This window comes from Tauraco erythrolophus, chromosome 10 (assembly GCF_009769465.1).
Source record: "Tauraco erythrolophus isolate bTauEry1 chromosome 10, bTauEry1.pri, whole genome shotgun sequence".
NCBI classification, from domain to species: domain Eukaryota; kingdom Metazoa; phylum Chordata; class Aves; order Musophagiformes; family Musophagidae; genus Tauraco; species Tauraco erythrolophus.
In genome coordinates this window covers 12,372,369-12,396,020 of record NC_141474.1, presented here as the reverse complement: position 1 = coordinate 12,396,020, position 23,652 = coordinate 12,372,369, and the positions used below count along the sequence as shown (strand labels likewise).

At 45.3% G+C, this 23,652-nt stretch overlaps 1 protein-coding gene across 1 annotated transcript in view; it reads left to right on the top strand.

The window, feature by feature from the left end:
* Window positions 1–13,157: 13,157 nt before the first annotated feature.
* NTNG1 (netrin G1) overlaps window positions 13,158–23,652 on the top strand; it is a 160,016-nt gene continuing 149,521 nt past the window's right edge. Inside the window, exon 1 of the mRNA XM_086617725.1 lies at window positions 13,158–13,403. Within this exon, the coding sequence (XP_086473851.1) occupies window positions 13,158–13,403 (246 nt within the window). The remainder of the gene's footprint in view (window positions 13,404–23,652) is intronic.

Sequence of the window (23,652 nt, the reverse complement as noted above, 5' to 3'; positions counted from 1 at the left end):
AACCACAACCAACAAACTGAACAGTTCAACCTTCAGCAAAGATGAGAGTTACTAAATTTTTCGTCAGTTGGTTGGAATAGTACAAATAAAAGCAGCAAAAATATACAAACTATGAAGTCTTTACAAAACAGACTAATAACACATCTCATGTTTTGTTGCTCCTCTGGTGTTAGCGTATCACTACCTTTCCCCAAAAGTCAGCTCAGCCTCCTCTGGAAAGACGACTATCTCTAGTGCAGTTTAGTGAGCCACAGTTACACGTGGCTTCATCGAAGACAAGACAAACTACATTCTATCTCGTACCAGAAATCAGTGTTAAAATACAATCCAGTTTGTTAAGCGGGGTTCATGAGCACGGCTACAGCTCTCAGCCCAGCGGCTGCCGCCGGCCGTGCTAACGCAGTAAGGAAGTGCAGTCGCACCGGAGTCATGCCACAGCAGAGCAGCCGTGCTGCCGGTGGCCAGGTGGGACGGCCATTAAGAGCAGTGCAACCCAAAGGCTTTGTCAGGAGGTTTCTCAGCTACTGCTGGTTTCTAGGAAATGGTGAAACCTAAAAATACTGGGCTCTGAAGGGAGGAATCAATAAGGTGAGGGAAGGATGTAGCTAGAGCTGCTACCCTGCACCACTCCAGTATCTTGTTCTGCACTGCGTAGTCATTCTCTGTCCAGCTGCAGGAGTGACTTTGACCCCAATGAGGTCGTTTCCTCCTTTCCACTGCAGAGATGAAGACTGATGCTCTCATGTCCCCCTCTCTCTGTTGCTGGTATTTTCCATATTCCTATCTATATTTTGCTTTGACTACAGCTACAAAGATTTTGGTATTAGCCACTTCCTCTTTTTAATAGTTACCGACTACTTTTCCTTTGAAAAAAACATGTGAAGTATTTGTTATTTTCAAAGGAAAACATTTAGTTTAATGACATATCTGTTCACAAAACAAATCACCAGTGACTGGAAATAGAATGTATGCTAACACTTTGTGAAAGTCATTTACAGCACAGAAAGACCACTTTGGCAGACACATTTATGTCTATACAAGATTAGATTTTGCATTTATTATAGGCATGTGGCATATTATTAATTATTAACACCAAAAATAAATGTTTATGTTTGCAGAAAAACAAGCTGCTAAATTCTGAAAAAATATTGTCAAGGATTTACACATTGTGTCATGTGTGTTATGTAAATGGAAACAGCAGAGATTCAGTATTTATTATTAGAACAAAACATTTTTCATCCTGCAAGCAAAAAATCCAGGCTGTAATTTACGTGCATCTCTGAACCAACAAGTCCAATCCTTAAGAATAACCCTTTGTCTATCAAATAACTGACATTACCTTCTCACTCTCCATGAGGGCATACCTCATGGAACTCCTTTGCCCACGTTCCCTGGGAAACTGCATGGGAATTACAAAAATGTTTTTCCCAGGAGTCCTGAAACAGTTTGCTTTCTAGCCTAGACCCGAGGAATGAGTAACGGGGTTCCGTGCCCTGCCAGTGGGAAACAATCCCAGCCAAAGGAAAAACCCTGCTGATGAGGTAGTCTCTCTCCCAGATTTCATACATACCCAATTTCAAGATTTCAGACCAAGATGTCCTGTTCAGAGAAACTATCAGCCCTGAAACACGACTGGGAAAGATCTCCTTACCCTCTAAGGAGAAAAAGTCATTATCAAGCCCCATGGAAACAGAGGCAGGAGTAGGATGTCAGACTCGCATATCTCTTTACGTAGCGCACATCAGTGCAACATCATACTCCCAGCTGGCCACCCAGATTACCTTACTTGGGGGATGGAGGGCTTTTGAGAGTGCTGCGTGCCTCCACTGGCCTTTTCCATTAAACCTTCCCAGCGCTGCTAGCTGGGCCCGCTCTGGGTGGAGCGCTATGATGGAAGCCCTGATCTAGATAAGGCACTTGTAGCTGCCAGCTTTTTTCTGTTCTGCCATCCATCCTGCTCAGAGAAAAACTCTTGCAGACTGTACTGTGGTAGAGGGTGACATTTTTTTCAGTAGCCTCCCTGTCCCCTGCCCTCAAGCTGCATTGAAGCTGCTTGTGGGTGTCTATGGTTTTGATGCTTCACTGAACAGAGTCAGGATTTGTCCCCCTCCCTGCACAAATGCAGAAACCTTTTGATTTTGTCGTTTATCTCAATACAGTTTTCCAATCATTCTGCCGGAAACTATGCTGCTGGAGGCACTAAAGGTGCAAGCCCAGACCAACATGCAGATCCTCGCCAACCAATTGGCTTTACAGGAGGTTAAACTACTGTGGGCAAAGCAGCGAAGTGGACAGACTAGCTCTGCCTCTGGGAAAGTTCACTATTTCTTCACGATTTCTACCCTGGTCTCAGCTCAGCAGGAGGAGTCAGGGGCAAATTACCACTCCTCCTGTGCTTGCCTCCCGCACTTTGTGCCTGCTGCTTCACAAAACCTCCTTCAGCTGGTGGAAAAAGAAGTCAGAAACACGTAGGCAGCGTGCCAGAGCAGCAGAGCAGCACGTGGAGCAGGCAGTGGCTCCACGGCACAGAGATGCACAGCAGCACTGCGCAGCAGGACCTTCCCCACTGCCACTCAACCCTGAGCGGCTGCACCTGCCGCTGGCTCCCCGCTGCCCGGCCAGGGCACCGGCCTCCCCGCGGAGCAGCAACCAGCCTGACCAGCCTCTGTGCTTTGAGGTCAGGTCTCAGCCACTGCATCACATCACATAAGCATATTTTACTTCGGGCCTCAGATACCAGTATGCTGAAACGCTGAGTTTCAGGCTGGGAAACTCCCCACGTCTCCCAGACATGTTTCCAGGGACACTCACTACCTCGGGCAAAGCCAGGGATTCTACTACTGCCCAGTGCGGCGGTTCTCTGCTATGGGGAAAGGCATTAATAACATAATTCTGCTGTATCATTAGAGGTCAACTCGGACTAGAGTAGGTAATAAAAGATTCATAATGGCACATGAGGGGATGCACTAAATATCCAAACAGCAACTTGAAGTCATGCAAAGCTTGATTAAGTTTAGGACTCGGTTAAAAACTCGCAGTTCAGCTGGTGTTTAACAGAAAAGTTTGCAATCAGCAATACCACTTCTGTACCAGCAATTTACACTGCTTCCAGCAGAAATTATGCCTTGTAGCAAGGAGTATCCTAACAGGCATAGGTGCTCCCATGTTCAGGCCAGTAATCAAAAATTAATCCCTTTCCCCAATTCCGTTAGGGGCCAATATCAGCTATTACTGAGAAGACATAAGAAATACTGCTGGAAGCACTTTCAAGATAACACACTCTCAGTGTTGTGACTTTCCATCCTTTGGTATTTAACGACTGGCTAAATCTTCATTTTAGCCAATTTCCAACCCAGTAAGGCAAGTAGTGGGACCTGGAGTAGACTATGTTTTAAAATATTTCATTCAACCTTTGGTTAATGTTATTTTCTGTCTAAATATCAAGTCTGCTTTAGGAATCCTGCTAAAGTCAAGCCCAGTCTCAAGGTGCTGTGGCAGGGAGATCCCCAGTGCATTTACACATGAACAATCGTTACTCACTACTAAAGGGGCTGTCAGAAATTCGATACAGGCATTCGCGCATTATTTTCAGTTTGATTATAAAGGCATCATCCTTTCCCCATTTTATTCCACTTTATGACTCTAACAAGAACAAAAACAACACAGGCAAGTCTCCTTTAGCTGCTGAATTCCATCTGCTTTTCCATCCTTGCAACAGCCTTTGACAAAGAATTTAAATCAGATCCTTTTTTTTCTGATAAGCTTAAAATTTGGCTGTGAAGTTTGGCCACATTCTCAGACTGGATTTGACTTTCGGCCATCATTCTTACCAGTGCAGCACATCTAATCTCAGACTCGGTGACACTGTGCTCGAACCAGCTGCTCCCGCTTTGATACGGAAGAGGCTAATATCACTAGCAGAAGAACTTAATGACATTTGACATATCAAATGATTGGTCCTGCCTTTAATCTTTGTGGCCAGCCAGTCCCACCAGCCAAGCGATGGTCTCAGCAGACAGGCCAAAGACTTAATGTGGAGGATGGAAGACTTCCAACACAGCCCCATAGGTGAGGTTCAGGGAACACTGCCTGAGCAGCACAAGGTGCAGAGCAGGTGCGTATGGCACACTCAGCTCTGCTCTCCACCAACCACACCACTGCACTGGCATTATCATCACGTGAAGAGCTGTGCCCTCCGCTCATGGAAAGGAGGCCTCCTCGCCAGGTTCAAGTCTAAAGCCCTCTTTGAGCACTCCCAAACCATTCACCTTGAAGCATCTGCAAACAGCTGACCCAGACCTGCCCACAGCCAGCCAAAGCCACCATGCCTGAAGCATCTCCAACGCAGAGGTCCCCAATAGCTGTCACAGGCAGCAGGGCTGGCCCCCTTGTGCATGCCACTGCAGGAACTTGGTTCAGTGAGTTCAGTGTCTTGCACTTTGCTGTCCAGTCATCCATCTTGTAATTAGCGAAACAACCTATTTCTTCCAACTGCAGTGAAACTGCCCCTCTCCTTTACAAAAGGTTTTATGGAGCCTTGATGCCTAACACACTTCCAGTTCAAGTGGAAAGAGAAAATTACTGCTGTTCATCTTCCATCCTGTGTACCAGCTCAGGAACAATTTCCCTGCACCAGGAGCTGCAAACAGAGCAAGAACTGCTTTGGGGGCTGAAAAACCTCGAAGCCGAGTTTTCCAACCCCTTTGATCATTCCCGGCTTTCCCACACAAATGATTTCACCATGTATGTGGTACCTGCACTAACACAGCCACAGACATACCAGAGAACAAATGGAAAGAGCAAAGCAACACCACTGCCCACACAGGGAAACAAAAGCTGGGAGGAACTAGAAGGCATCTTTTTTTCACTTTGCTGGTTTCATAAGGGAAAGAAGTAAAACGTCATTCCCAATGGCTTCTGCCAGTTATTCATACAACCTACCAAATTCCACAGCCTAAACGAAGAACAAATCTCTTCCTCTACCAGAAATCCACTGCCTCATTTCATCTGGTTACGTCCTGTCAGTGCAAAATGCCAAACCTTGTCAACTGAATACAACGGCACTCTTGCCTACACAAACGCATTTAACACCTCTTAGCATGCAAAACACGCAAACAAAAGAAAAACATAGCTCCCAAGCGTTCACAACACACCAGTGTCCGACCGCCCAGAGCTGGCACCTGGAGTCCGTCAAATTCAGTAACCAGGTAGTTGCCAGGAGTAAGCACAATTCCTATACGGGACTCACTAATCGTTACTAGTTTGGGATACTGTTTTACAGCCTGGAGAAGTCTGAGGGGAGAACTGTGTACGTCTCTCATTTAAACGACAGAAGTGGAGCAGCTGCAGGAGGTAACGGGGCAGGCAGTGCAGGACGCGGCGCCGGAGTTTTCGCATCTTTCTGGAGCCCAGAAGGACCGGTACGAGGAGGGCGGTCACAGCAGCACCGCGACAGCACCAATAACGGTTTCTCTCTGCTTCGGTGGCACTCTGGTGCTGTGGGCAGAGAAAGGACCAGCGCTTTCCAGGCACGTCCAGCCCTGCGGCGGGACCCTCCGGCGAGGCGGGCAGGGCGCTGCCCTGTCCCCGCGCCCGAGCGCCGCTGCGGCGGGGCGCTCGGGTCAGCCCGCCCGGACTCCGGGCTCGGACGGCAAAAGCACTCACGGCGACCTCCGTGTGTGCGTTACCAGGCAGAAACCGAAATAAAAAAGGAGAAATAAGGCTGCTCCAGCGGGAAGGGAGCAGCCGCAGCCCCGCCGGACCCGGCGCTGCCGAGCAGGGCGGCTCCTGCCCGCGCCGGGGCCGCGGGCAGGAGAGCAGCAGGCCCCCCATTCCACGGCGCAGGCAGAGCCGGCGGTGCACACCCCACCCACCCCCCCCAGCGGCGGTCCGCTCGGCGGGGGCGGCGGGGCGGGGAGCGCGGCGGCAGCGGGGCGAGCGCGGCAGCGGGGGGGCGGGCGTGGCGGCGGCGCTAGGGCCGCGCGTCGCGCGGGCCCGGAGGTGGGGTAGCTGCCGCCGCCCCGCTCGCCGGCAGTCGCGGGGAGGTCGCTCCGAAGTGAGGAGGCGCCGCCGCCGCGCGAAGTTTAGCCGCGCCACCGGAGACCTCCGCGCCGCAGCCCCGGCCCCGGCCAGGGCCGCGCTCCGCCCGCCGCTCGCCCCGCGCCTCATGCCGCGGCCGCCAGCGCCCCGAGCAGGGACGCCCCCGCCTTGAGCGGCAGTGGCGGGCGGGGAGTCCCGGCGGGCAGCACCTGCTCGGCGCCCGCGGCGATGATCTGCGCGCCCGCGCTCCGCCCGCCGCCCCGCCGCGTGCCGGAGGAGAGCGGCAGCCCGCCCGCCCAGCCGCTCGCCCGCCACGCCGCCGCGCACCGCCAAACTTTGACGCCGACAAGTGCCTAGGGCCGGCGGCGGCCCCCGCCCGCGCCCCGCCGAGCCCCCGCGCCCCGCCGGCAACTTTCCCGAGGCGGGGGGAAGCACCCCGCGCCCGCCCCGCGGCCCCTTATGCCGCCGCCGAGGGAGCCCCAGCGCGTCCCGGCGCTGCGGCGGCTCCGCGCCGCCCCGCGGTGAGCGCGAGCCCTAGCGGTGAGTACCGCCCGCCCGCAACCCCGCGCACCCCGGGGCGGGGTGGGACGAGGGGACCGCGCGTCGCGGAGGCGGGGGGGGGAGGGAGGGGGGGGTCTGTGCTGTGCCGGTGTGCGCGCGATGTGCGCGCGCGGTGTCCCCCCGCCGTGCCCGCCCCGCGGAAGCTCGAGCCGCGGACCGAGGGCGGATCGGCGCGGGCCGCGCGCCCCCTGCCGCCCGCGCGGAGCGCGGCGGGGGCCGGGCCGGGCCGGGCCGGGCCGGGCGGTACCTGAGCGCGCTGCTTCCTCCGCGGAGCTCGTGCCGGGCCGCGGCGGGCGCCGCGCCGGGCTTTGAAGGGGCGCGGCCGCGGCGCGCGGGCGGTGGGAGAGCCCCGAGGGAGGGGCCCGTGCCTCGCGCCGGCTCCCTCCCCCCAGCGCGGATGTTCCCGCGCGGGGCGCGAGGAAGATGGAAAGTCTCGTCTGACAGAGGGCGGCGGCGGAGGGAATAGCCCCGCTGGCCCGGAGCAGCGGCCAGGTCGCTGGTACTCAACCTGGAAACAGTTCCCTCCCTTGCATCGGAAATTGCGGGCGGCTTTTCCCACCGTGCACACACGCACACAACCCCTAAAGAACCCCCGCATGGCGGTGAGCGGCGCAGATGGGCTAAACCCGGTAAAACAGATGCTTTTGTGCTCTCAAAGTTGGTGCGTGTGCATTTTCGGCCTCTGCTGAATATACTTTCGTTGTTCTGCAATCAACTTCTCGATATTCCGGACCCGATGCGCTCGGAGCCAGCCTCACTTCTGCGGAGATGTGAGCAGAGACAGTGAGTGAAACAAACGGTGGAGATGCTTTTAAAGAGGAAATAAATCACTGTCTCGCCTAAGGACAATGCGGTTGAGGATGAGAAGCTGTGGCCTGGGCAGCCGGTCGAAGGGAAGAAAGCCACAATAGAACTTTCCCCGGCTGTTTTTGTTTTGGTGTGCGGGGTTCTTGTTTTGGTTTGTTTTTTTGTTTGGAAACAAAATAAAGGTTGATTTCTGGCGTATTTTTGGAGCTTTAAAGGATGTTTACCTGAGCATTTCCAGCAGTTAGTGGCGATATTCTCATGGAGTCGTGGACTTTGCCATCAACCTTCAGCCCTGTGACACCGATAAGTGGCGGCACCAACTTTCTAGCTACGTATGTAAACTCTGAAAATAGCACAGAACAAACTCAGGGTCCATCAGGCTTTCACTTTCATTCAGTTTCGAGGCTGAGAACTTACAGTTAGAAAGTCGTCAGCTCACACCACAGCTGGAAAGCTTGAGCCCTGCACCCCAGGTACGCTGCCTGAGGAGCACGCGTTACCTTAGCGAGGGTGAAAAATAACGACCCAAAAATCTGCAGCCGCCCCAAACGCTAACTTAAATTCTGAGAGGAAAAACTTGCAGAACAAATTGATGCTAGGTACAGAGATATTTGAGGTAATAAGCCACAATTATAGAGATTCTAGAGAAAAAACTTAAAGCAGCTATGTATGAAGGCTCTAAAATATAAATAGATGAAGTGCTTTCACTCCATGTGCTGACAGCTGATGATACCCGGCAAGTAATGGCAGCGGTAGTGTGAGGTGTCATTCAGCAAAGAATGATGTGGGAAAACCAGAAATATTTTAAGTATCGTGCCGAATCTCAGCTTTTTTGTAGCAGAACGCTGTATTTTATTTTCTTCAGCCAACAGGTATTGACATTTTCATTTCCTCTTGAGGCAAAGAAATCTTTTTCTGCTAAATAGTTAAATAAGCTGGATAAAAATAGAACCTAAACTTTGTTTGGAGCAGCATTTGAGTCCAAAGGCACCACACCAGTTGTTTGGAACATACTGGATTTCATGCAAGTATGATGGAAAATGTGTATTAAATCATTAAATACAGGGTCCCTTCTTGTTTGCATAGATGAATAATTTTGCATTATAAATAAGAGACTGGGTTGGTGTCTTTTATAAATATCAGAGCTTTATGTGTACCAGGTTCTCGAGTTGCCTAGGTGTAGCAAGGTATAAACCACTTGGTTTTATTAAATGTTGTAACTTGCAGGTATGAGGGCTAGTTCTGCTTTGTAATACACATTATTTCATACATTCTAAACTGTCTTTAAATAATTAATAACTGGCGTGGACACAAAGGATGCTTTTACCTGGGCTTGAGTAGATACAGTCATCTAGTGAAGCTGTTGGGGATACAAACTTAAACCATGTTTCCTTTGGAAAAAAAAAAACCTGTTCTGCAGCTGCGGGTGTTGGGAGGTGACAGCCAGCCCTCCTTGCCTCGCTTATTGATTGCAGCTGGTTCTCCTCGGGCTGCCGTGCGTTACAATAACCGGGTTTGGCTCTCGTTCCTACTAGTGCGCTTCATCAGACGCAGGGTCTGTGTGTTATTTTGTTACCTCCTTCGCGTACCTGCTGTTTGCCAAAGAGGGAGGCCGGGAGCCCACCCGTGAGGGCTGCACAGTGGCTTCCCGGCAGGGAGCTCCTCCGGGGCGTCCAGGCGACGTGGCTCGAGCTGAGGGAGTTATTAGGGGAAGGGGGTGGATTTTCACAGTAGTGGAAGGAGGCAGAGGAGAAGTGTTTGCTGACAACTCCTGACCCTGACGAGATCTGAAGTTCTTTACTGGCACTGATTCCACTGAGATGCGTTTTAGCTGGTTTGTGAACGGGGTGTCTGCTCAGGCTGCAGAATTAAGATGCTGTGTGAGGTGTGACTTACTCACCTGGAAAGGGGTGCGTGTGCTCAGAGCCACCTTTACAGTTGATTTTAGTCTGGGGTCAGCTGCGTGCCATTCTTCTCAAACAGCTTTAACATACTCACTGTGGCCAGAACGTCCAGCCCTTTGCAGATGGAGCAGTGTTCTGGGAAAGACAGACAGCAGAAGTGGCCTTCAGCACTGTCGCCTCCCGGTGTTTTCCATATTGCAGAGGCTGTGGCACACGGGAATGTTCAAGGCCCGAAACATCCCACAGTTGATACTGCCGTTGCCCCACAAAGGAGATGTGGAGGAGCGGCGTGCTCCGCAGGCTTTGCATACATTAGCTAACGCCCTTCCAAGCAGTTCGCCGTTCCCTCGCCCTCAGTCAGTAAGGATGTCGCTCCCTCTTTGCCGCCCTTGTGGGCCCCCAAAATCCAGGGTGTGCGGCTGGCAGGGCATCGCAGGGCGCAGGGGATGGTGGCACCAGGCGTTAGTTATTCTTGATGTGTTTGGTTGCTTTTTTGAAAGGTCAAACACACAGGCATTCCCGGGGACAAAAAAACATCGCTTTGTGTTGCCCAGAGCTAGAGGCTTAGTGCTACGCAACTGGTACAGCTGTAAACTTTAGAAATATTACTCTAAATGTTTGGGTTTTTTTCAGAATAACACAAACAGATATGTCCTTAGCAATAGACCACTGAAATGTAGAATGCATATCGTGAGTGATGCTGCAGGAATAAATATAAGCAAGACAAATCGTATAGCTTTGTCAGAAAAACCCCAGCAGCGCTCAGCACATGATCCTTAATGTGCTTTGGTCAATATCTTTCTCTGTATCAATGGAAGCTCATTAAACGAAGATATTGCAGACTAACTGAGCCGTGCTGTATTAGTTCTTGCCAAAGCTTGACATTTTTAATACATTAATAATATGTCTGTAATGTAATGGAAAACTATTAATCAGAACTGGTTATATGCCAGAAATTTAAGCTATAATTGGCTGCTTCTTGTCAGGAATGTCTGTCGTACACTGCTACAGCTGCCTAATGCTCGGATGTCTTGTACTCCTCTGCACTTTTTCCTTGTCAGTGCACTAAATCCGATCGATGTTATAGTCTATAATTCTGTGTAACGACCATCATTATGACTCTGGCTTACTTTAATGAGAATTCGTTATATGGGAAGTATTTTAGCACAGTGTGTTAAGGCAGTGGCTTGCTTCACATTTAGTCCTATCCAGGCCTGTTTATTAGTGGATATGAGTCTCAGCAGTTATAAAAGGTTACGGGTAACTGAAGAGCTAGCAAGGAAAATATTAAAGAAAACAAATCTATTTTTGCCTGAATATACAGTCTTGTAGTCTAAGGATAATTAAACCCAGTAACTTTTTATATCTACACAGAAACATGATATTCACCTACTGTTTATTCCGGCTATGACCAAGCCTTCTCCGATACAGAGTGGGTTGTGATTTGTCACAAATTTAAAATAATTTGGCTCCTTTTTTAGCAGAGTAGTTGTTTCCCTTTTGTATGATGGCTGTTATAAGCTATGGGGGTTTGGGGGTGTTTTTTTTCCCCTGCAAAATAGTAAAATACATTGAAAAGAATTAGAGGAAATAGTATGAGGTGTCTTTAGAATGACATGAGAAGTGTTCTCTGAATTACTGAATTCCAAGATAATAAGTAAACATTCCCACTGAAAACAAAAAAGAATGTAAGGTCGCTACAAAACAGTGGTACTACACAGTGTGCTTTTTAAAAAGATTTAATTTTAATTTGGTCTTTTATATTTCTGCTTTTGTGTCAAATTCAGATTTGAAGCTTAAATATATTTGAACTAATTGAGAATTGTTATTGCATGAAAATTCAGATATTCTCTGTATATTCTGATAAAATATATGAGAGTTGTATGGTAACACTTGATAAAATGAATATAATGGAAAATTGCATTTACGTCCATACGGCAATTATTGTAAATTACTTTGCTATGGAAACACAATTCAACCATCTGTTGGCATTTCATAGTGTCTGCAGTTTAGCTCAGTTTAAGATGAAGCATTATTTAAATCTAGGGAGGCCGTTTGCGAATAGCTTTGAAGATAAGTTTGGAAAATGTGTATTATCAAAGTGACATGCTAAGGAGCTCACCAGGTCACATACCCCTTTCCATGGTTTTAGGGTGTAGGAGGGTTCATGACACTGGGCGTGATTTAAAACTGGGAACAAGCAAAGCGGGCTGCAGAAAGTGGTGACTTACGGTTGTTTCTTAACATCTGTCTGACGGGTTTGCTTAGATTTTAGCATCCAGACAAAAAGAGCGCAGAGATGCTGTGGCAGCTGGCTGAAACCCTCCTCCCGCAGAAAGCTCAGGTCCCAGGCTCCTTGGCCCTGACTAGTACCGGCTGACACCAGGCTCAGGCTGAGAGAAATGAGTTGGAGTTCCCAGCTCTTGTTTTCCTTGTCTGTGTTTAGAGAACTTAACTCCGTTTTTGCAGTTTCCCTCAGACATAATTTGTATTTTTACCTGTGTTTTTTAGCAAATGTGTATTTTAAGTCATTGTAATAACATCCTGGGATTTTATACCTGTAATAATATGATTGAGGTGATACAAACCGAGGGAATTTCTAGTTGCTTTTCAAAGAGAAAAAGGAGGATATATCTGCTATGAAATAAATGCTGAGTACACACGTACACCCACCCCCAAACCTAGGAAAATAAGACTGCCATAACTGAGGGGGAAAGCATCCTTATAGTAAGCTACAAATGAACCGTTATCTTTATCAGTAATTCATCATCAGTGTGATCAGTAAATCACAGTTCAAAGGAAAAAAAAAAAAAGGAGCAAAGCTCTTCCAATGCTAATGAGAAATTTCAAGGAAGCAGAAGTGTGCTTGTAATATCTTTGTTACTCTTCCAAAAAAAAAAAAAAAAAATCTAAGACATGCATAAGGCTTTTGGAGCTCACTGAGGTCCCCTTGCCAAGAGACTATCAGCACCTGGTAGCTCTGATACCCATCTCTGTCACTTTAATAAAAGAGCCTTCCTGCTGCTGCCCTGCAGCGCTGGGCTGCCTGCTCCCCTGCCTGCCTGCATGGACTGGGCGGTGGTTGAGTTCAGTGGTTTGCTCTCTGGTTTTGCTACGGTGAAAAGACAATTTTGGAAGCAGAAACCTGTAACCCACCTGGAACGTTATAGATCTCTTTGTTAGAAGAGAGTTAAATTCTTCATGTCAAAATACTTTCCTCTCTGAATGATTTTGGTAGTTCGTTCATTCTAGCACAGCACCCGTGGTAAAGGTTATCCATATTATACCAATTTGCTTTATATTGCATCAAACCTCCAAAATGTCAACATATCATATATTTCGCGAAGCATTGATTCTTGGACAATAACTCTAACTCTTATTGTTTCTAAAAGGGTGCTGGTGCCAGAAGAAAAGAATGATTGATGGGAAACAGACACCAGCCTGTAGACGCTCATCCTTTTGCTTCGGATACTGATTTGTCAGCGCATCTGGGCATCCCCTGCGAGCCCTGAACACAGAGGATCACTCAGGGTTATCGACAGTGTAGCTGAAGACCTGCAACTTCACAAATTATTATCCGCTATTGGACATCTTTTACAAGAAGCTCTGACAGATAAGTTATAAGACAAAGGACAAGTGCTGCATTGCTGTGGAACGCTGTCATCGGAGTCTGGGTGGCTTCTACCAAAGTCTTCAACTTAGTGAAACAAACACTCTATCCTAATGCTTCATGTTTGATTTGGAACCTATTTTATAAAATATATACATGTACGTATATGTATAATCTATAGACTGCACGTACGCCAGTACTGAGCATCCTTACGAAGGTGACAAAAGGATTTAGAAATGTATTTGTCAAGATTCCTGTCACTTCACGCCCTCTGGGTTACCGTATCCTCTGTGATGCAGCACTATCCTTCTGTGTGGGGACACTATGACGTGTGTAAGACTCAGATTTACACAGAAGAAGGAAAAGTATGGGATTACATGGCCTGCCAGCCGGAAGCCAGAGACATGATCAAATACGTAAGAGTGACTCTGGATCCCCCAGACATAACGTGTGGAGATCCTCCTGAGACTTTCTGTGCAATGGTAAGGCAAGATTTTAATTTTGCATAATTAGTGTGTATATATTTGTGATAGATGGCTTCAAAATGGAAGCCCTAGAGCACACATGTAATTATCCAAGAAAATCTGCATCATGTTCCGAATGTGAAGATGATGAACAAAATGCTGAGCAGTACATTAAGCTCGGCAATGAGATGTTCTCCTTATGGAGACCTAGCTTGACTTTGCAGAATTCAGTGTCTCTCTAGGTCAACTTTTAATGACTTAAAAGAAAGCAGCATAAAACTCCTGCTGCGCTAACCCATAACTAGGGTGCGTTTGCCTGCATCACGAAAAACCTGAGTTCCAATACAATTGCCTGAAAGCATCTTAGTATGGTGTAATTCAACATCATTTCCAAGCGTAAGACTGTTGTTAGAAACTCAAACTGCAGCAGAAGCTTACAAGGTGGTGGTGGGAGCTGGGCTGGTGGAGTTTTTACGGCAAGCCCACACAGCCACGGGCAGCATCGCTGGAGCCTTGCTACTGCCCAGAGCAGATGCATACCAGCAGGTCCATACCTGCACATAGGGACAGTGCAGCAAGAAACAACTTCAGATGGGGGGCAGCTCTACCAACTACTTTGGTAGACAACTTGCTTCTTTAGCTGAAACTTTAGGCATTTAAGCCAATGAAGAGAGATCAAAGTCAAGCTCCTTAATTTAGATGCTTCTAAGATTAGAGACTAGTTTTGGAAATGTTGGGCTTGGTAAATAATTGTACAGGTATGAAAAAACAAACAGACACTATATATATATATGTGTATATATATATATATATCTCAACCTTTTACAGCTCTGCTGCTCCCAAGTGTTTGATAGATCGTGCTGTAAGAGGTCATTCGAGTTAAAGGAAATCTCCAACTTGTAGGTGACTTGTTTTTCCTCGCAAACATGCAGAATTCATTTTCTTTGCCACTAGATATTTCTGTTAAATATTGAGTGGCAGATACAGTATTCCTTGACTAGAAAATGTGAGTTTGAGATGCAAAACATATGTACTTCTATTAATAAAGCACTGGAAACATACTTGACATAACCTACATAATTTAGATTTGAAAAACCAGTGAGTTCTGGTAAGCGAGGTTATCGTAACTGAGAAAAGTCTGCAAGATATTTATTTGCCAGGGTGCAAATCATCATTGCTGTGTGACAGCATCCCCACAAGAAGGAAATTGGCTTTTAAATGTCTTATAGTATCATTTGCAACCACTACCGTTTGTAAGGAGTTCAGGTCCAACCACACATACATTTAGGGCGTTATGTGCACGCATGCAGCTGCTTCCCACGTACATTATGGTAATAGCCACGTGATAAATTGCGGAGCTACATGAATAAATTACATTCACTGTGAACCTTTGACTGCACCACTTGCTCTCTGCCCACTAATCCATCTCTGCTGACATGACTTTGACACTCTAAACCTCCAAGCTGCTTCAAGCAGCCACTGTTTAAAAAAAACAAATAAAAGCAACACACCCTGCAGAATATGGTCTTTTTCCTTTATCGTGAAATGTATTTTCTACCTCAGATTAGTAATAGCTGTGATTTAGGCCTCAAATCAGTGACATTTAGTAACTCATCATGTAGTGAAAAAGAAAAGTTGTTCTTTTAATGCAAAGGAAACTGCCCAGCAAAACTTGTTTCTTCCTTTTGGTGCAGATAAACTTTGTGGCAATTTCTGTCTTAAGTAGTTTAAGCTTCTGAGTGCCTCAGTTATCAGTCCACTCTCTAGTTAGGATAATGATTTCAAACAAAAAAGACATTTTGATTAAATCTAAGTATTAAAAAATGTGCCAGAACTCCCCCTGAAAACGTTTGACCTAGCAAGGTCCTTAATGCTATGATAAGGGATGAAAGTTTTCGTGGGAATGACCTGAAGTTACAGCTGTAGCTCGCTTACTGCTTAAGTCCTTGAGACGCGGAAGTCTACCAGCATCCTGAAATGAGAAGTAGAGAAAGAGGAAGAACTGGGAAGAGGGAGAGAGAGCATGCACAAATGAGAGTGTGCATTTAGTCATGTGAGTGTAGAGTGACTGACTCCTACGTGATAAACTGTTGTATTTGCTTTCAGTGTAGATGTATATTGTACATATGCACTGTATTCAGATATGCATTGGTAATGGCTTGACTTACTTGAAACGTTAGGAAAATAACAGAAATATTTAAGGTTCCTGAGGTACTGCACAGCACTCTCGTCCCTAAAAATGCTTCGTGTCTATCTGTGCTATAGCTACATGTAGAAATTATACATTTCCTTCAAAATGAGGTTTTACATATTTGTAGGGCTGAGCCTTTAGCATTTCCCAATGAGGAGTTTTTATTTTTGTGTTCACTTTTAGTTTTAGAAAATGAGATAAGATAGCACTGACATACTTGGAGAAGGTGGGCAGTGGAAAAGAGTGCGTTCCTGTTAGGCATGTTCTTGCACTAAAAAAATCTCAAATTTGAAACAGCAGAGATCCAAAGGTTTCTTTTCAGCATGGTGAAGTGCCAAACTGACTTATACAAATGCTTGGGTTTATTGTTTTGAGTATTGGGTATTTGAGTGCTAAACCTGCCTACCAGTGTTTTGTTACATGAAATCAGGTTAACGCTGTCTTGGAGGAGGTCAGGGTCCTTTCAGATATCCTAGCAATGAGCAAGGATACCAAACAGCTGAGCCTGCTTCTGCAGGAAGAGGAGGAGGTTGAAGCAGACTCCTGTTTTGTTTCCATATCAGTTCTCCAATCAGGCTTAGTAATTTTCTGTTCACCACAGACTATATGGCCTAAGGTACCAGCTGTTGAGCCTGTGTCGGCTGTGTTGTATAGATTATATCCCTGAAACACAACCAGACGGAGGGATTCACCCAAGTCCTGCTGGGAGGTTATGGTAAAATCTAAAGCAGTCTGTGAGAGGGAGATGATAATAGTCTGCAATAACACGCAATGCAGTCATGCATCGCAATGCACGCGAACACACAGTACAGAGGAATGGGCAGTTAATGGTAGAATTTGCTTCCTACTTATTTCTGCATATTCCCCATGGAATTAAATGTTCTTATGAGTCCATTATGAATTTTTACTCAGTGAGCTTGTTTAGCTGACAGACCAAATAACGAGGTTTTACACATGCAGATTTGTTGCAAAACGCCACAGTTCTCTAGTGTAGCTAAACCCAGCACGTGGCAGCTCACCACGTTGTAGTTTCTGGTGACATTTGGTATTGACAACTCGTGAGATTATTCTGAAACCTCAAACCCCTGTAGTCCTATGATTATGTGAGATTCTCAGCTTTCCTTTAAAACATCATCTTCATTTTCTTCGTCCTTCTGGTTGCAGATAGAAGTTTGGAAGTGAAACTGAGATGCTTAAAAAGCAGAAGCCAAATAGCCCTCAAAATTATTGTTAAAACCTCATCATTTTTAAAGCCGCTCAGGATTTTTAGGGTTTGGGAAAGGATTTTGATCAAGAGGAGAGATGCATGAAAGAAATATATAAACAAATTAATGGCTTAGGGCAGCGAACACTCACAGTTTCTGGCTGTGGAGTTGCTTGTGTCTGTAAAGAGGATGTGACAGCCTCCTTTTCCAACAGGTAGTACTCCTCCTTCCTGAGATATAACCAGCCCCTGCACAGGGGGTTCACTGGTCACCTCTGGCTTCCCTGTACATTTTAAAGCAATCTCTAGCTGCCTAGAGTGAGGCATGTGTGCTGGGAGATGATGCACATCTGCTTTCTGTGGCATTCCTTCGAGGAAATTTGGCTGTCCTTTGTCAGTCACAGAGTTGGGCTGGACAGTCACAGCGTTTGAGCCAGCGTGACCATTCCTGTGGGTCCATAATTCATGAACTTTGAGCATTTGGCATTGGTAAGAGTGTATCTGGCACCATATGCTTACTCTTAGTTGTCCTGGGAGGAAAGGGAAGGGGAAGGAGAAGACAGAAGAGAAAGAAGCTGCTTCACATTTTCAGAACTACAAGATTCATTTTGCAAAGATACTGTAAGCAAATTTTTAAGTACCTGAAGGTGCTAGTTCTTGTGGCCTGCAGCATTTCAGTTTACAAAACGAATCTACTTTAAATTCCCAGGAGTAACTAATGGTGAAATCTTCTACATCCCTCTTTGTTGTTGCAATTTCACAAAATTGCTTGTTACAATTTCACAAAACTCTGTCCATTTACAGAAACAAATCTGACTTTTCATGACCATCACCATCTTTTGCCCTACAAGAACAGTGCATAGGTGGCTTCTGACGTCTTTATTTCTAAAACGCTTGTGGGCTGTGCCCCCCGTATGAGCATCAGGAGCCCCGTGATGCCGCTCACGGCTTGGGGGTCCCATTGCCCCAGAGTCGCACTTGCCCCTCACATGGGCCAGCCCCTGTGCCGAAATCCTGCCTTCAGCGTGGGCTTTGCATTCAAACCTTAGCCAGGGTCAGCATGGAAATTGATCACGCTTCTGGTGGCAACTGGTGGCAACAGCTCTAATTTGCAAACCAGAGACAAGCCTATGATATCAACCTGTGTTTGTGGCTGAAATGGTGACATAAAAATACAATTTTCTGCTTATTTTTAGACCTGGCTATTATAACACCATCCTGCATCCCAGTGGCTAAAAAATGATGAAATTATTGGCAATTATCGTTGCCTGTACCTAATTTACTTCATAGGTTAAACAGAAGCTTAAAAAGAAGCCTATGGATGGCAATCCTGTGCATTTATACAATTTATAGAGCAGAAATGCTGATGACAGTAGGAATTTAAACCCTTGAGTGCTACTCTGTATTTCATAGCCAATCAAAACTAAATTAAGAAACACAGATTATTAAAAAGTCTTCTGTGCATGTAATTCTAGCATAATATTATGAGGTGGACATTAAATTTTTCCCTCTGAGACTTTCAGTATCATTAATGTAGCATTCCTTTAATTACAAGTACGCTCATATTCCTTAAAAAAGGGGAAAAAACTCCATAGTGTAGTTAGTGATACCATTATTATGTTTACTGAAATAATTAAATGAACAGATATTATTCTTCTGAGTAACATATAAATCAAAATGTGAAATAAAAATTTTTTTTTGGAAGCATTTTGGCATGCATACATGCCTTCTTGGGTAAGACATTTTAAAACAGTGTTGAACAATGCTGTTAAGAGATGGCTGGTAAGGAAAAAGCTTTTTTCTTTTATGGGCTGAATAAGGACATACAGTCCTTCATTTTAGTTCCATCTATGCAATCTTATTGGGTAGCCTGGAGTAGAATGGGAACAGGTTGTTAAAGATGAAGCTATCATTACTGTCTTGTTTAATGTGAGTTTTTATAGTTGTATACTTTACATACAGCTCAAAGTTATGGCAGGCTTTATTTACAATACCTGCATTTGTCTATTTCAAACTCCTTTGAGCACATTTAATGAATACAAGTGTTGCTTTGTCATTGTTGGAAACCACCTTATCCTTCACGGAGTGGAGTTTGTATTTTGGTGTAAGTTACTGGATATTTCATTTCATTTCTAGTACCGCAAGACATATACAGTGAGCTACAGCCCCCCCGCCCCTTCTCCTCTCCCTTGCTTAGGGCAGGACACCTCCGCCACCCCACCCGTAGGGCTGTTCCCATCAAAGCACCCCTTGGTCCTTACGTGCCAGCCTGAGACCAGAGCAGCTCGCAGGACGAAGCACAGCCCGTGCATGCCCTTGGCTCCTACCATGCCCTGCCAGCTCCCTGCCGCGCATGGGTCAGGGCGGAGGTGACAGCCTATCTGTGCCTTTGGTGGCAGCCTCCCACAGACACTTCAAAGACACCTTGTTCCTCGGACCTCTTGGGAAAGGAGTTCTTGGTTTCATAAAAGAGAAAAAAGTGGACATAGTTAATGACAGCAGGAACGAAAAAAAATGTTTGGTGGAATCTCTGTTTTCTTCCAACTGGAAGCAATCTAAAAATTAATAATTTCTCATAAATCAAAACTGAGGATTGCCAGTAAAACAGATTTGCATTTTGTTCATTATCACGCATCAAAATTCCCCAGTAAGTCATTAACAAAACGCTATCCAGTTGCCTTTTTTTTTTCCCTCTCTCCTCAGTTACACTTCGGGTACTGGAATGTTTTCAAACCTTAAACAAAGCAAAAGCACGCCCACAGCTTACTTAAATTGCTAAAAATATTTGGGGGTAAAACAGGGCTCCTAAACAAAGCCAAGGGCTTCTACTTATTCTCTGTTGCAGAGCTTTAAGAAATATATCACTACTATGGGTAAAAGCGCATTCTTCTAAAAGATGTATATGTTATAAATACACTTTGTAGAAACTGCTCAACTGCTGCTTTTAACACTGCCTTTATTCCATTTGGTACTTGCTCTCCTATTTTGTTTTTTCCCCTGAAGTTAGCTGGAAATATTAGACGTTTGTAGCTAATGCAACGATCAATTTATTGTAATAATAATTGATCTCCGAAAGCAAGGGGTCGCTGTGGGCGATTGTGGCTCTGTGGATGAGGTTCTCACAGATACCTGAGCTGGTGCCCCCCCTGCTGCCCTCAGCTCCCCGGGCCACCCAGTGCAAAACGGGGTGTCTGGGGGGAGCTGCCCAAGGACTCCGCGGGAGCTCGGGCTTTTGGGCTTGTTTGGGGGTGGAAATAGCAATTTTACAAAGAACTAGACAGCTTTTATTGTAGAACGGATACTCCAATGTCCACAGAGGAATCTGAAAGGCTTGCTGTCAGTCTGGCTGGGCCAGAAACTTCCCCTCAGCAGCACCTTCACTGCTGTCTTCTGCAATGAAACAGTACTACTTTATCAATAAAATCTTTACCAGCATTGTGTTGTGATTTGAACCTCTTCTGGTGAGGCAGAGGTGGTCTCAAGCCTGTGGCTGGCGGCAGGGAGACTCTCCTCACAAGATCTGCTGGTGTGCAGAGAGACAACGCTATGAAGCCGCATCCTGACCAGCCCTCCTGGTCCAGGGCAGGACAGCACATCCCTCCCCACCCTCCCGGGATGAGGGGAGGCGGCAAAGGGTGACCCTGCTCCTTCTCTGCTGGAAACCCTGAACTGAGATTTTTTGTTTTTTCCAGAGTGGGTAAATCCGCCTTTCAGCGGAGTGACCTTTGCTGTCTCAGCCGCTGGTGTCACGCACCAGCCTGGAGGAGCAGTGGTGCAGGATCAACCCCTCACTGGGAGCAGCCGCTCTGCTTTCCCACGTTTCGGTCAGGGGCATGATGCCCTGTGGTCCCAAGTGAGTTGTGCAGCATTAAGCTTTCCAGGCTGCTGTCTCATTTTGAGGACAGTGTACAAGGAGTGTGATATTATATTTCCTCCCGCTGTGATGGACAAGTCTCAGAGCACAAATTTTGGATTTACTTGGCAGAACTGAGCAGAGCTACTTTTATGCTGCTCAGGTTTGTCCAAATTATCTGGACAAACATATTTTTCCTTTTTCATTTAGTACCTGTGTGTCTCTAAACCCCAGAGTTTCATGTTTCTTTCTTAGCTTTGTAAAAGCTTTGTAACAGCTAAGAATCACTGGAAACCAAATGCAGGTTCCTGAGGCACTTCCATATATTAAAATTTCAATTTGTAGGTATCTTAGTTGAAACAAAGCCAAGTGAACTCGGATGAGAGTTCTGCAAACCCTGTGTATGTCAGGACAGCTGTCCTGGTTAGTGGGCTCCCCTGGAGCCCTTTGAGAAGGCAGAAGTCAATAAGTTGACTCCCAAACAATGATTTTAACACTTAGGCATTTATGTTACTTATAAAGCTGCTAGTCCTATATACAGCCCAAGTCACCCCATGCAAACATTTAAGCCCACAGTATTCTGCCAGAGCATTCAAGAAAAAAACAAGTGTACAGACTGAGACAATAATCAGGCTTTCATCCCTTCTGCTCTATGCTGTGGAGCAGAGGGGAAGAAATCCAGACAAGCATTAGCAGTCCCTGTTGACAAAGTATGGAAATTACCCATCTCCTTACTCAAGGATGAAAACCTGTCATTTGCTTTTATCCACAAAGCTTAGAAAGGACTGGATTTGTTGGATCTGCTGAATTTTAGTATGAGTACCACTGCTGATTTTTTGTTTGTTTGTTTTAAACAGTACTGATACTGTTTTGCCAAAGCTGCAATTTCTGATATGTAAAAAAAACCACATACCTATTTAAGGGTAGCTAAAATCAAGTAAAAGATCTGTTAAATTCTTGACTTTTTTCAAGGCTTATAAGTACTAGCTGGATCAAAAAGTCAAAAATAATCCCAGATACTATTAAGGTCATCGACTGATGACACACAGGCCCCTGTGTACACTGGGATGCTAATCTCACTAGCTGAAGAAGAAGTAGTTGTTTTGTACCCTGTTTACTTTTGTATCAACAGCCCTTGTTTCTACATTTTAGGTATGGAAGTTTATGTTTTCACAGGTTACTTGCTGTGACACCATGTTGATCTACAAGTACAGATATAGCTAGGGACATGAGAATCCTTGGCATTGAGCTGGCTTTGTAACATGCATAAGTGATTTCATGCAGCTTTAATGTTTGTTGTATCATATTTTCTGTAAAATGGTTTTATTTCTTATCTTCTGTTTCTTTAGGCAGATTGTTTATGTGGAATTTAGGAATAGAAAAGGAGAGGAAAGAAAAGAGTGCAAATTAATTTTAATTGTATTTATTACAAGCAAGGAATTGTACTATATCAGAGATACTTTATGTCAGGCTTCAGCCCAGAGAGAATTTTTATAGCTAAGTAGTTGTAAAACCTTTAAAAGAGGACTCATTATGATGAGAAGAGCATTTTCTTACATGTACATACTGTGTCTTTCCAGGATCCTGGTGCATTTTAGATTTTTATCTGTAAAACTGTCAGGAGCCATCATTTTAACTCATCCATTTGATTTTTACCATCTACACCTTCTCATAAGGCGCTTTCCTCCAGTGAAAACTAGAAACAGAGCTGCTTCTGGGTAACATCTACAAATTACTGAGGAAAAAAAGGTAAAAAAAAAAAGAATAGCAAACAACTACACAAAAGCCCTCATCTTTTAAAAACAACATGCACAGCTATAGAAAAAAAGTACAGAATGCAATTTTCTAACTGCTAAACCAACTCTTTCTACATGTGCTATTTTCCCCATCTATTTTTATCACAGCGTTCCAGACTCTGACATGCCTCTTGGCTTCCTTGACCATATGGATCTGCCAAGCCGTATGAATACTGTAGGGATAGCCTGCAGAAATATCCTAGCAAGGTGTCTTGCTTTGCAAGAGTTGGCTCAGACTTCCAGAAATTTCAAGTAGTGGGTTTAAGAGGTTCAAGCATTGTAGCTTTCCTCACTGAAATTTTGGGGTAAATTTGTGCCAGCAGTTTGCACCTGGAGTCCCCTTTTTCCTGAAATGTAAGTGAGAGAAGCCTTTGAATATAAAAGGTTAAGAACACACAAGCTTTTAGTTATCTGAAGTGCTGGATTTGATTTTTAAAAAAAGGTATCCTTCGATAACTAAAAAGCAGGTAGAGGTGAATCATGATGTATATTTCATGCTTAAGCATCAGTGTCTGACTTTCCATAAACAGGACTTAAAATATGATTTTCCATTGAAATTAACGTACTCTGTGTAAGTCAACAGGACTTCTACTGACAGCAGTGGATTGTGCCCAGATACTGCTTCCTTGGGAGCGCATATTATCCTCTGTGCTGTACCAGTTTGAAACTCTAGACTGGAAACTTTAAAACCATCTTAAGTAAAAGCAAAATTAACAGTACGCCTTTATCTTTTCATCTTTTTCTTCTCAGAAGCAATTTCACCAAAGTTCATTTATTTCCAACCTTTTTCAATTATAAAATCTTCTTTACTCATTTTACTGGTGCTTGGTTTTGGATTACTTCACTCCTGTGAGCTTCAGTGCAAGGCTGATCGTCTCTAGTGACAGGATAGGATTTGGTTCATGGGATACATTTTTTTCCTTGGGTACAGTTTTTGCAATTTTGAGGCATGCAAGAATGCACTGAAAGCATGTTTTAGACCTTCTAGCTAGAAAGTGCCAGCTAGAGTACATACATAGACTACATAGCAGGGTTTGCATATTAAAATATGTTACTTTAGCTTTATGCATCTCATGGCTTGTTTGTAAATAATTAAAAAGGACAGAAGACTATTATTGAATAATCTTCCCATAGTTCTCCATAATTGCACCATCATCGGTTGTTGCAGCACTCAACATTAGCTGAGCATCATCATTTATGAACTTCAGGTTTTATAGGTTTAA